Source organism: Macaca nemestrina, chromosome X (genome assembly GCF_043159975.1).
Source record: "Macaca nemestrina isolate mMacNem1 chromosome X, mMacNem.hap1, whole genome shotgun sequence".
NCBI classification, from domain to species: domain Eukaryota; kingdom Metazoa; phylum Chordata; class Mammalia; order Primates; family Cercopithecidae; genus Macaca; species Macaca nemestrina.
Window position 1 is genome coordinate 103,079,084 of NC_092145.1, and position 13,844 is coordinate 103,092,927.

The following is a 13,844-nucleotide window of genomic DNA, read 5'->3' on the forward strand; positions in this document are numbered from 1 at the left end:
GCTAAGTAACTTGCCCAAGATAACAAAACTAGGAGGTAACCTGCACTTCAAATTTGGATGTGTCATGCTCTAACACAAATATTCCCATTGGCAGAAAACATTCCTATATTCACAAAAGTTAAATTCTCCAGAATGTTGAATTTATCTTATATTTCTCAAATTGTTCATATTTAAAGTCTTCAGCAAGCCTGAAAAAACCTGGCATAAGGAAAGCTTCTTTCACAAGTACCTGTATCAGTCTGGAACTTGACAACTGAAGTTACCTAATCACTTTATGCTTTATTGAAACTTACATGTTCTCAGTACCCAGAACACAACATACCTCATTCCCCTATATCCTTGTTCATGCTGTGGTTTCCCCTCTGCCTGGCATAATCTTTATCTCTTCTCTACCTGGCTAAGGTTTCCAAATCATTCAAGATTTGGGAGACTGCAACTCCTCCATCAAGAAGCCTTCATTGACTTCCATATAGGAATGGGCACACTCTGTGTGATCACACAACCATATATGCTTATGCTAGCAAAGCATTCACCAAACTGTGCTTTCTTTAAATATTTTACTATTTTACTTATTTTTTCAGGAGTTTCTTTTCCCTACACCTCTAACATATGGCCCACAATAGAAGCTCAATAAATGTTTACACAAAGAATAAAGTAAGGAAAGGAAGAGGCAAACATACCTTCCCATCATGTCCCTTTGCTGACATCATTGTGATCCACAACTGAAAAGAGTACTTCATTTTCTTCAGTTTAACATGTTGAACTGAGGCTCCTAGAATAGTTTCAAGGTGAACCACAACCTTATAAAAGAAAGATATAAAAATAGACAAGCATGATGAGAAGAGGAGATACTACTGAAGAGTGACATCAGCAAGATAGCAGACCAGAAAGCTCCAGGCCCTCATTGCCCCATGGAAACACCAAAACAAAACAAAACAAAACAAAAACAAACAAACAAAAATACCCCACCAGATATAGAGCAAAGTAGTTTTGTGAGAACTCTAGAAACAAGCTAAGAAGCAACCACGGAAATGCCAAAAACAAACAAACAAAACAAAAAAACACAAAAAGCTACACTCAAAATGCTAGAAAATTTCATGTCATTTCTGCTTGTCCTTGTCCCACTGCCTCTCTGACACAGCACTGAGTGTCTGAAAGAATCCATCATATTATTTGTTCCTCCATTGGAATGAAAGAATATGAATGGAACTTGCTTGTAAAGTTCTAGCCTCTCTGGGGACAGTCTGAGGAACTGGTTTGTCTTTTCTGACTTGGAATACTGAGTAGAATTCAGTATAGTGTAAACTGTAGGTTGGAAAATGCTTAAAGCAGTGGTGAAAGCTATTGCACAAATGAATTGCTGGGTTACTGTAGATATCTGGGTACCTGTGAGCAAGAGATTATATGCATGGAAATAAAATACAACTTAAGCTCTGAGAAGAAGCAGAAGTAAGACACTGCTGATCATTGTTAGGACCCACCAGACCACCCTTCTTTGCTTCTAGACCTATAACTAGACTCAAGTCTCATCAGGTCATGTTTTTTTTTTTTTTCTAATTTATATAGACATAAATCCAGGGAATATGCATGACAATGGATATTAAAAGTATGGATAATCGTGGAAGAAACACAAACCTGAAACAGGCCAAATATATTGATATAGGCCCACAAAGGAGAGAGTCTGGATTTAGTGTTGTAGCTCAGCGTGTCAGAAAAACTCTAAAAAAGTTTAGAAAAACATAGACGAAAAGGTGTCCTACACTAAATGAAGTTGAAATTCCAGTCCTGCCTTGACCTACTGTAGAGGAAAGAATCCAAATTCTTAGGGATATTTATCATTTAAGACCTTCTCCCCCACCTTGGGAGGGTACTGGGAACAATTCTTAGCCACAATTATGAGAAATAAATTTTTGTGGGAACCCTATCATCTTTGAAGATCACTTTTCTCTGTAGGTCAGAAATTGCAAGAAGGATTGATAGCATTGAACTAATAAAATAAATTTAATAGAAATAATTCGATTCCCAAGTGGCAGGGGCCAAGTGACAGCACTTAACTGACAAAAACTAGGTAAGCAGAAGAGTCAAAGCAGCAATCAGAATAATCTGACTGATACAGACCTATGACATTGGTTAGTTAAGCACGTTTCTAGTAGTGAGACAGATAATAAGTCCATTATATTCTTACTAAATCTGTATAAGCAGAGGAGTCCTAGGTCAATTGATCAAAATTCTAGCTTGTAACATAAAACAGAGTCATGGCCCTTCAATCAATTCCCACGCTTGAGCCAGTTTACAGACTCACACCCCTTGAATGAAGGGAAGAATGGGTCTCACCACATGCCCAACAACATATAATGTCAATCTTTGGCATGGAAGAATTAGGGAAAAATAATCAGAAGTTTTGGAGAATATTGTACATAGGTTCTGAACTGATACTAATGCCAGGAGACCTAAAATGACACTATAGTCTATAGTTAGAATAGTGGCTTATGGAGGTCAGGTGAACAAAAGAGGTGTTTGTGTTTTTGTTTTAATATTTATAATTTAGGAGGAAGTACTTTTGTTACATGGATATATTGCATAATGGTGAAGTCTAGGGTTTCAGTGTAGCCACCAACCTAATAATGTACGTTGTATCCACTAAGTAATTGTTCATCCTTCATCCCCTCTGATCCCTCGCATCCTTTTGAGTCTCCAATGTCTATTATTTTACTCCTTATGTCCAGTTCTATACATTATTTAGCTTTCACTTATAAGTGAAAATGTGGTATTTGCCCTTCTGTTTCCGAACCATTCACTCAAGACAATGGCCTGTAGTTTCATCGATGTTACTGGAAAAGAAAAATGACTTTATTCTCTTTTTTAACGGCTGAGTGCAATCCATTGTATATATACACCACATTTTCTTTATCCAATAATCCATTGATTCACACTTTAGTTCATTCTATATATTTTCTGTTGTGAACAATGCTGCTATAAACACATGAGTGTAGGTACCCTTTTGTATAAAATTTATTTCCTTTTGGGTAGATAACCAGTAGTGGAATTGTTGCATAGAATGGTAATTCTATTTTTAATTCTTTGAGAACTCTACCTACTGTATTCATTACAAGTTATACTCGTTAATATTCCTACTAAAGCTTATGAGTGCTTCCTTTTTTCTCCACACTCTCCCATATCTGTTATTTTTTGACTTTTGAATAATAGCTACTGTGGTGTAATATAATAGCTAATCAAAATTTTAATTTGCATTTCATTGATTAGCAATGTTAAGCAGTTTTTTATACGTTTGTTGGCCATTTGTATGTCTTCTTTTGAAAAAGCCTGTTTATTCCATTTGCCTACATTTTAGCAGAATTATTTTTTGTTGTTGAGATGTCTAAGTTCTTTGTGGAACCTAGTTATTAATATTTTATTGGATGTATTGTTTGTAAATATTTTATCCCATTCTGTACGTTGTCTGTTTATTTTGTTGATAATTTCTCTTGTTGTAAAGAAGCACTTTAGTTTAATTAAGTCCCATTTGTCTATTTTTGGTATTGTGCATTTGTTTTTAAGGTCTTTATCATGATATCTTAGCCAAAACTGATGTTCAGAATACTGTTTCTTGTTTTCTTCCTGTATTTTTGTAGTTTTGGTCTTACATTTAAGCCTTTAATACATTTGTGAAAATTTTTGTATATGGTGAGAGATACAGGTCCAGATTTATTCTTCTGTGTATGGCCTCTCAATTTTCCAAGAACCCTTTTTGATTACGATGTCCTTTTCAGAGTCTATCTTTTGTTGACTTTATCAAAGACCAGTTCGCTGCAGGTATGTGGCTTAATTTCTGTGTTCTCTCTTCTGTTCTTTTGATCTATGTGTCTATTTTTATGCTAATACCACGCTTTTGTAGTTTCTATAGCTTTGTAGTATAATTTGAAATTAGATAATGTGATGCACCCAACTTAGTTCCTTTTGCACAGGATTGCTTTGGCTATGCAAGCTCTTTGGTGGTTCCATATGAATTTTATGATTTTTTTCTAATTCTGTGAAAAATTACATTGGTATTTTGATGAGAATTGAAATGAATCTGTAGATTGCTTTAGATAATATAGCCATTTTAATGATGTTCATTCCTCTGTCTCAAGAGCATAACATGTTTTTCAATTTATTTGTGTCATCTCAAATTCCTTTAATCAGTGTTTGATAGTTTTCCTTGTAGGTATTTTTCACTTCCTTGGTTAAATGCATTCCAGGTATTTCATTTTTATAGCTACTGTAAATGCTAACAAACTGACTACTTGATTTGACTCTAAGCTTGATTATTACTGGTAAATAGAAATGCTACTAGTTTTTGTACATTGATTTTGTATCCTGAAACTTTACTGAATTCACTTATCAAATCTAGGAGTCTTTTGGGTAGAATCTTTAAAATTTTCTGTGTATAAGGTCATATCATCAGCAAACAGAAATAATTTGACTTATTTTTCAATTTAGATGCATTTTACTTCTTTCTCTTGCCTGATGTCCCTGGCTACAACTGCCAGTATTACGTTGAAAAGGAGTATTGAAAATGGGCATTTTTGTCTTGTTTCAGTTCTTAGAAAGAATGCTTTCAACTTTTCCCCATTCAGTATAAGGTTGACTATGGGCTTGTTATATATGGTTTTTATCACTTTGAGGTATGTTTCTTCTATGCTTAGTTTTAAAAGACTTTTTATAATAAAGTTATGCTGAATTCTATTAATTTTTTCTGCTTCTATAGAGATGCTCGTATGGCTTTTGCTTTTAATTCTGTTTACGTGGTGAATTACTTTTATTGATTTGTGTATGTTGAACCATCCTTTCATCTCTGGGATAAAACTAACTTGATCATGATATATAATCTTTCTGATGTGGTGTTGGATTCAGTTAGTTAAAAATTTTGTTGAGGATTTCCACATCTATGTTTATCTGGGATACTGGTTTGTAGATTTTTTTTCTCTTTTATTTTCATATGTTTATAACTGGCATTGGTAATTAGTTGATATTGGCATCATAGAATGAGATAGAAATAATCCTTTCCGTATTGATTTTTTTAAAAAAATTGTTTCAGTAGGCCTGGAATAAGTTCTGCTGTGTACGTCGGTTAGAACTGAGCTATAAATCCATCTGGTTCTGGGCCTTTCTTTGTTGGGATTTTAAAAATATTATTATTACTCAATCTCACTAGTCATATTTGATCTGTTCATGATTTCTATTTTTTTCTGTTTCAATCTTAGGAGGTTGTATGTTTCCAGAAATTTATCCATTTCCTCTACTTTTTCTAGTTTATTAGCATAGAGTTGTTCATGGTAATCTCCAGTTATCTTATTTCTGTGATATCGGTTATAATGACTCATGTTTCATTTCCAGTGTGTTTATCTGAATCATCTCTCTTCTTCTCATGGTTATTCTAGAGAGAGTTCTGTCAATCTTCATTATTTTTTTAAATAACAAACTTTATTTCATTGCTTTTTAATATTGTTTATTTGCTCTAAATTTCATGTTCTTTTGCTCTCATGTTTGTTAATTTTCTTCTACTAGATTTGGGTTTGGTTTGTTCACATTTTCTAGTTCATTGAGTAGTGATGGTAGGTTGTTAATTTGTAGAATTTTTATTACTTTGATGTAGGCATTTAACATTATAAACTTCCATGTTAATACCACTTCTGCTGTATTACAAAGGTTTAGGTATGTTTTATTTCCATTTTGATTTGTTTCAAATATTATTTAATTTATGTCTACATTTTATCATTGACTCAAAGATAATACAGGAAATTTTTTTATTAATATTTTTATTATACTTTAACTTCTAGGGCACATGCGCACAACATGCAGGTTTGCCACATATGTATATATGTGCCATGTTGGTGTGCTGCACACATTAACTCATCATTTACATTAGATGTATCTCCTACATTATATCCATCATTTACACTAGGTGTATCCCTTCCCCCTCCCTGCTCCCCACAATAGGCCCTGGTGTGTGATGTTCCCCTTCCTGGGTCCAAGTGATCTTATTGTTCAATTCCCACCTATGAGTGAGAACATGCGGTGTTTGGTTTTCTGTTCTTGCGATAGTTTGCTGAGAATGATGGTTTCCAGCTGCACCTATGTCCCTACAAAGAACACAATCTCATCCTTTTTTATGGCTGCATAGTATTACATGGTGTATATGTACCACATTTTCTTCATCCAGTCTGTCATTGATGGACATTTCGGTTGATTCCAAGTCTTTGCTATTGTGAATAGTGCCATAATAAACGTATGTGTGCATGTGTCTTTATAGCAGCATGATTTATAATGCTTTGGATATATACCCAGAAATGGGATGGCTGGGTCAAATAGTATTTCTAGTTCCAAATCCTTGAGGAATTGCCACACTGTTTTCCACAATGGTTGAACTAGTTTACAGTCCCACCAACAGTGTAAAAGTGTTATTATTTCTCCACATCCTCTCCAGCATCTGTTGTTTCCTGACTTTTTAATGATTGCCATTCTAACTGGTGTAAGATGGTATCTCATTGTGGTTTGGATTTGCATTTCTGTGATGGTGAGTGACGATGAGCATGTTTTCATGTGTCTGTTGCCTGTATAAATGTCTTGTTTTGAGAAGTGTCTGTTCATATCCTTTGCCCACTTTTTGATGGGGTTGTTTTATTCTTGTAAATTTGTTTGAGTTCTTTGTAGGTTCTGGATATTAGCCCTTTGTCAGATGAGTAGATTGCAAAAATTTTCTCCCATTCTGTAGGTTGCCTGTTCACTCTGATGGTAGCTTCTTCTACTGTGCAGAAGCTCTTTAGTTTAATTAGATCCCACTTGTCAATTTTGGCTTTTGTTGCCATTGCTTTTGGTGTTTTAGACATGAAGTCTTTGCCCATGCCTATGTCCTGAATGGTACTACCTACGATTTCTTCTAGGGTTTTTATGGCATTAGCTCTAATATTTAAGTCTCTAATCCATCTTGAATTAATTTTCGTATAAGGAGTAAGGAAAGGATCCAGTTTCAACTTTCTACTTATGGCTAGTCAACATTCCCAGCACCATTTATTAAATAGGGAATCCTTTCCCCATTTCTTGTTTTTGTCAGGTTTGTCAAATATCAGATGGCTGTAGATGTGTGGTATTATTTCTGAGGACTCTGTTCTGTTCATTGGTCTATATTTCTGTTTTGGTACCAGTACCATGCTGTTTTGGTTACTGTAGCCTTGTAGGATAGCTTGAAGTCAGGTAGCATGATGCCTCCAGCTTTGTTCTTTTGGCTTAGGAATGTCTTGGCAATGTGCAGTCTTTTTTGATTCCACATGAACTTTAAAGCATTTTTTTTTCCAATTCTGTGAAGAAACTCATTGGTAGCTTGATGGGGATGGCATTGAATCTATAAATTACCTTGGGCAGTATGGCCAGTTTCAAGATATTGATTCTTCTTATCCATGAGCATGGTATGTTCTTCCATTTGTTTGTGTCCTCTTTGATTTCACTGAGCAGTGCTTTTTAGTTCTCCTTGAAGAGGTCCTTTACGTCCTTTGTAAGTTGGATTCCTAGGTATTTTATTATCTTTGAAGAAATTGTGAATGGAAGTTCATTCATGATTTGGCTCTCTGTTTGTCTGTTACTGGTGTATAAGAAGGCTTGTGATTTTTGCACATTAATTTTGTATCCTGAGACTTTGCTGAAGTTTCTTATCAGCTTAAGGAGATTTTGGGCTGAGATAATGCAGTTTTCTAAATATACAATCATGTCATCTGCAAACAGGAACAATTTGACTTCTTCTTTTCCTAACTGAATACCCTTGATTTCCTTCTCTTGCCTGATTGCCCTAGCCAAAACTTCCAACACTATGTTGAATAGGTGTGGTGAGAGAGGGCATCTCTGTCTTGTGCCAGTTTTCAAATGGAATGCTTCCAGCTTTTGCCCATTCAGTATGATATTGGCTGTGAGTTTTTCATAAATAGTTCTTATTATTTTCAGATATGTTCCATCAATACCGAATTTATTTAGAATTTTTAGCATTAAAGACTGTTGAATTTAGTCAAAGGCCTTTTCTGCATCTATTGAGATAATCATGTGGTTTTTGTCTTTGGTTCTGTTTATATGCTGGATTACGTTTATTGATTTGCGTATGTTGAACCAGTCTTGCCTCCGAGGGATGAAGCCCACTTGATCATGGTGGATAAACTTTTTATGTACTACTGGACTCGGTTTGCCAGTATTTTATTGAGGATTTTTGCACTGATGATCATCAGGGATATTGGTCTAAAATTCTCATTTTTGGTGTGTCTCTGCCAGACTTTGGTATCAGGATGATGTTGGCCTCAAAAAATGAGTTAAGGAGGATTCCCTCTTTTTCTGTTGATTGGAATAGATTCAGAAGGTGTGGTACCAGCTCCTCCTCGTACCACTGGTTGAATTCGGCTGTGAATCTGTCTGATCCTGGACTTTTTTTGGTTGGTAGGCTATTAATTATTGCCTCAATTTCAGAGCCTTCTACTCGACTCTTCAGGGATTCAACTTCTTACTGGTTTAGTCTTGGGAGAGTGTATGTGTCCAGGAAATTATCCATTTCTTCTAGGCTTTCTAGTTTATTTGCAGAGAGGTATTTATAGTATTCTCTGATGATAGCTTGTATTTCTGTGGGGTCGGTGGTGATATCCCCTTTATCATTTTTTTATTGAGTCTATTTGATTCTTCTCTCTTTTCTTCTTTATTATTCTTGCTAGCAGTCTATCAATTTTGTTGATCTTTGCAAAAAATCAGCTCCTGGATTCATTGATGTTTTGGAGGGTGTTTTGTGTCTCTATCTCCTTCAGTTCTGCTCTGATCTTAGTTATTTCTTGCCTTCTGTTAGCTATTGAATGTGTTTGCTCTTGCTTCTCTAGTTCTTTTAATTGTGATGTTAGAGTATCAATTTTAGATCTTTCCAGCTTTCTCTTGTGGGCATTTAATGCTATAAATTTCCCTCTACACACTGCTTTACATGTGTCCCAGAGACACTGGTATGTTGTATCTTTGTTCTCATTGGTTGCAAAGAACACCTTTATTTTGCCTTCATTTCATTATGTACCCAGTAGTCATTCTGGAGCCAGTTGTTCAGTTTCCATGTAGTTGAGCATTTTTGATTGAGTTTCTTAGTCCTGAGTTCTAGTGTGATTGAACTGTGATCTGAGAGATAATTTCTGTTCTTTTACACTTGCTGAGGAGTGCTTTACTTTCCACTATGTGGTCAATTTTGGAATAAGTGCGATGTAGTGCTGAGAAGAATGTATATTCCCTTGATTTGGACTGGAGAGTTCTGTAGATGTCTATTGGGTCTGCTTGGTGCAGAGCTGAGTTAAGTCCTGGATTTCCTTGTTAACTTTCTGTCTCGTTGATCTGTCTAATGTTGACAGTGGGATGTTAAAGTCTCCCATTATTATTGTATGGGAGTCTAAGTCTCTTTGTAAGTCTCTAAGGACTTGCTTTATGAATCTGGGTGCTCCTGTATTGGGTGCATGTATACTTAGGATAGTTAGCTCTTCTTGTTGAATTGATCCCTTTACCATTATGTAATGGCCTTCTTTGTCTCTTTTCATCTTTGATGGTTTAAAGTCTGTTTTATTAGAGACTAGGATTGCAACCCCTGCCTTTTTTTGTTTTCCATTTGCTATGTAGATTTTCCTCCATTCCTTTATTTTGAGCCAATGTGTGCCTCTGCATGTTAGATGGTTCTCCAGAATACAGCAAACTGATGAGTGTTGAGTCTTTATCCAGTTTGCCAGTCTCTGTCTTTTAATTGGACCATTTAGTCCATTTACATTTAAGGTTAATATTGTTATGTGTGAATTTTATCCTGTCATTATGATATTAGCTGGTTATTTTGCTCATTAGCGGATGCAGTTTCTTCCTAGCATCGATGGACTTTACATTTTTGCATGTTTTTGCCATGGCCAGTACTGGTTGATCCTTTCCATGTTTAGTGCTTCCTTCAGGATCTCTTGTAGGGCAGGCCTGGTGGTGACAAAATCTCCAATCATTTGTTTGTCTGTAAAGGATTTTATTTCTCCTTCACTTATGAAACTTAGTTTGGCTGGATATGAAATTCTGGGTTGAAAATTCTTTTGTTTAAGAATGTTTATTGCAGCACTATTCACAATAGCAAAGACTTGGAATCAACCCAAATGTCCATCAGTGACAGAATGGATTAAGAAAATGTGGCACATATACACCACGGAATACTATGCAGCCATTAAAATGGATGAGTTTGTGTCCTTTGTAGGGACATGGATGCAGCTGGAAACCATCATTCTTAGCAAACTATCACAAGAACAGAAAACCAAACACCGCATGTTCTCACTCATAGGTGGGAACTGAACAATGAGATCACTTGGACTCGGGAAGGGGAACATCACACACCGGGGCCTATCATGGGGAGGGGGGAGGGGAGAGGGATTGCATTGGGAGTTATACCTGATGTAAATGACGAGTTGATGGGTGCTGACGAGTTGATGGGTGCAGCACACCAACATGGCATATGTAACAAACCTGCACGTTATGCACATGTACCCTAGAACTTAAAGTATAATAACAATAATAAAAAAAAAATAAATAAAAAGAAAAACAATTAAAAAAAAAAAGAATGTTGAATATTGGCCCCAACTGCTTTCTGTCTTGCAGAGTTTCTGCCGAGAGATCTGCTGTTAGAGCGATGGGCTTCCCTTTGTGGGTAACCCGACCTTTCTCTCTTGCTGCCCTTAACATTTTTTCCTTCATTTCGACTTTGGTGAATATGACAATTATGTGTCTTGGAGTTGCTCTTCTCGAGGAGCATCTTTGTGGCATTCTCTGTATTTCCTGAATTTGAATGTTGGCCTGCCTTACTAGGTTGAGGAATTTCTCCTGGATGATACCCTGCAGAGTGTGTTCCAATTGGGTTCCATTCTCCCTGTCACTTTCAGGCACACCAATCAGACGTAGATTTGGTGTTTTCATGTAATCCCATATTTCTTGGAGCCTTTGTTCATTTCTTTTTGCTCTTTTTTCTCTATACTTGTCTTCTCGCTTCATTTCATTCATTTGTTCTTCAATCACTGATACTATTTCTTCCAGTTGATCGAGTCGGTTACTGAAGTTTGTACATTTGCCATGTAGCTCTCATGTCATGGTTTTCATCTCTATCAGTTCGTTTATGAACTTCTCTGCATTGGTTATTCTAGTTATCCATTCTTCCTTTCTTTTTTTAAGGTTTTTAGTTTCTTCGCGCTGGTCACGTGGTTCCTCCTTTAGCTCTGAGAAGTTTGATTGACTGAAGCCTTCTTCTCTCAACTCGTCAAAGTCATTCTCTGTCCAGCTTTGTTCCTTTGCTGGTGATGTGCTACATTCCTTTGGAGGGGGAGATGTACTCTGATTTTTTGAATTTCCAGCTGTTCTGCCCTGCTTTTTCCCCATCTTTGTGGTGTTAACTGCCTTCGGTCTTTGATGATGGTGACGAACTCATGTGGTTTTGCTGTGGCTGTCCTTTCTGTTTGTTAGTTTTCCTTCTAACAGTCAGGACCCTCAGTTGCGGGTCTTTTGGTGTTTTCTTGAGGTCCACTCCAGACCCTGTTTGCCTGGGTATTAACAGCAGAGGCTGCAGAAGATAGAATATTGCTGAACAGCAAGTGTTGCTATCTGATTCTTGCTCTGGAAACTTCGTCTCAGGGGTGTACTCAGCCGTGTGAGGTGTGAGGTGTCAGTCTGCACCTAGTGGGAGATGTTTCCCAGTTAGGCTACTCAGGGGTCAGGGACTCACTTGAGCAGGCAGTCTGTCTCTTCTCAGATCTCAACCTTCATTCTGGGAGAACCACTGCTCTCTTCAAAGCTGTCAGACAGGGACAATGACACCTGCAGAGGTTTCTGCTGCTTTTTGTTTAGCTATGCCCTGTCCCCAGAGGTGGAGTCTACAGAGGCAGGCAGTCCTCCTTGAGCTGCTGAGGGCTCCACCCAGTTCAAGCTTCCCAGTGACTTTGTTTACCTACTTAAGCCTCAGGAATGGTGGGCACCCCTCCCCCAGCCTCACTGCCGCCTTGCATTTAGATCTCAGACTGCTGTGCTAGCAATGAGGTAGGCTCCGTGGGCATGGGACCCTGTGGGCCAGGTGTGGGATATCATCTCCTGGTGTGCTGTTTGCTAAGACACTCGGTAAAGCACAGTATTAGGGTAGGAGTTACCTGATTTTCCAGGTGTTGTGTGTCTCAGTTTCCCTTGGCTAGGAAAAGGAATTCCTTTCCCCCTTGCCCTTCCCAGGTGTGGCCATGCCTCACTCTGCTTCAGATCTAGCTGGTTGGGCTGCACTCACTGACCAGCACTGACTGTCCAACATGCCCCAGTGAGATGATGCTGATACCTCTGTTGAAAATGCAGAAATCACCCATCTTCTGTGTCATTCACACTGGGAGCTGGAGGCTGGAGCTGTTCCTATTTGGCCATCTTGGGTGCCCCCCCCCCCCCCGGAACATATTGTTTAGTTTCTATGTATTTTTACAGTTGAAGAGTTCCTTTTGGAATTGATTTCTAGTTTTATTCAACTGTGGTCTGAGAAGATATTTGATATAAGTTTAATTTCTTAAAACTTATTGAGGCTTGCTTTGTGGCCTAAAATATGGTCTATCCTGGAGAATTTTCCGTGGGCCGATTGGAGGAATTCTGAATTGGTTGAGAATGTTCTTTAAATGTCTATTAGGTCTACTTGGTCGAAAGTCCCATTTAAAGTTTTGCATTTGTTTTTCCTTTTTCTGGCTTGATAATCTGTGTAGTGCTGTCATTGGAATGTTGAAGTCTCCAGCTATTATTGTATCGCTATATCTTCCCTTAGTTCTAGTAATATTTGTTTTGTGATTCTGGGTGCATATATATTTAGGATTATTATATCTTCTTGTTGAATTGAGCCATTTATCATTATATACTGAACTTTTTTTACTGTTCTTTATTTAAAGTGAGTTTTAACTGTCATAGGTATAACTACTCTTGCTTATTTTTGGTTTCTGTTTGCACAGAACATCTGTCTTCACCCCTTTACCTTCAGTCTATAATTGTATTTATGAGTAAGGTGAGTCTTTTTCAAGAATAAAATAATAGATCATATCTTTAACATCTATTCTGCCAATTGTATCTTTAAGTGCAGTATTTAATTCATATATATTCGAGGCTAATACTGATGTGTCATGTTTTGTTCCTGTCATAATTTTAATTGTTATCTAGTTTTTTTGTAAATTCTTTGGCCTGTGAGTTTTATACTATTGTGTGTGCTTATGATGGAGAGTATTGACCTTTTTAACCATATTTAGAACTTCCTTTAGCATTTCTTGTAGAACGAATATAGTCATGATAAATTCGCTCAGCATTTGTTCATCTAGAAAATACTTTCTTCATTGATAAACATTATAGCAGGATTCAAAATTCAGAGTTGAAACTGTTCTTTTTTTTTCATGAATAACTCTAGAAACAGAACCTCATTCTCTTCAGGCTTGTAAGGTTTCTGCTGAGAAGTCTGCTGTTTATGTGATGGGCTTTCCTTTATAAGTTACTCAAAGCGTTTCTCTTGCTAATTTTAGGATTTTGTCCTTCACTTCGATTGTAGTCTTGTTATTATATGTTATGGTGAGCACTTTCTTGAAATAATTTTTCCAGAATTATTTGAGTCTCTTGTATCTGGATATCTAGATCTTTTACTAGACTAGGGAAGATTTTCTCAACTATTTTCTCAATAGATTTTTCAATCTTGTTTTTTCTTTTTATTCTCTCTTGAGAATACCTATGATTCATAGGTTTGGACATTTTACATAGTTCCAAACGTTTTGAAGGTTTTGGTTTTTTTTATTTATTTA

General features: G+C 36.7%; 1 protein-coding gene across 3 annotated transcripts in view; it reads right to left on the reverse strand.

Annotated features, from left to right (window-relative positions):
* LOC105463874 (fatty acid amide hydrolase 2) overlaps positions 1-13,844 on the reverse strand; it is a 192,593-nt gene that overhangs the window by 38,641 nt on the left and 140,108 nt on the right. For all 3 annotated transcript variants that reach the window (XM_071088628.1, XM_071088629.1, XM_071088627.1), the window contains one exon: positions 681-800. In XM_071088628.1, the coding sequence (XP_070944729.1) occupies positions 681-800 (120 nt within the window). The remainder of the gene's footprint in view (positions 1-680; positions 801-13,844) is intronic.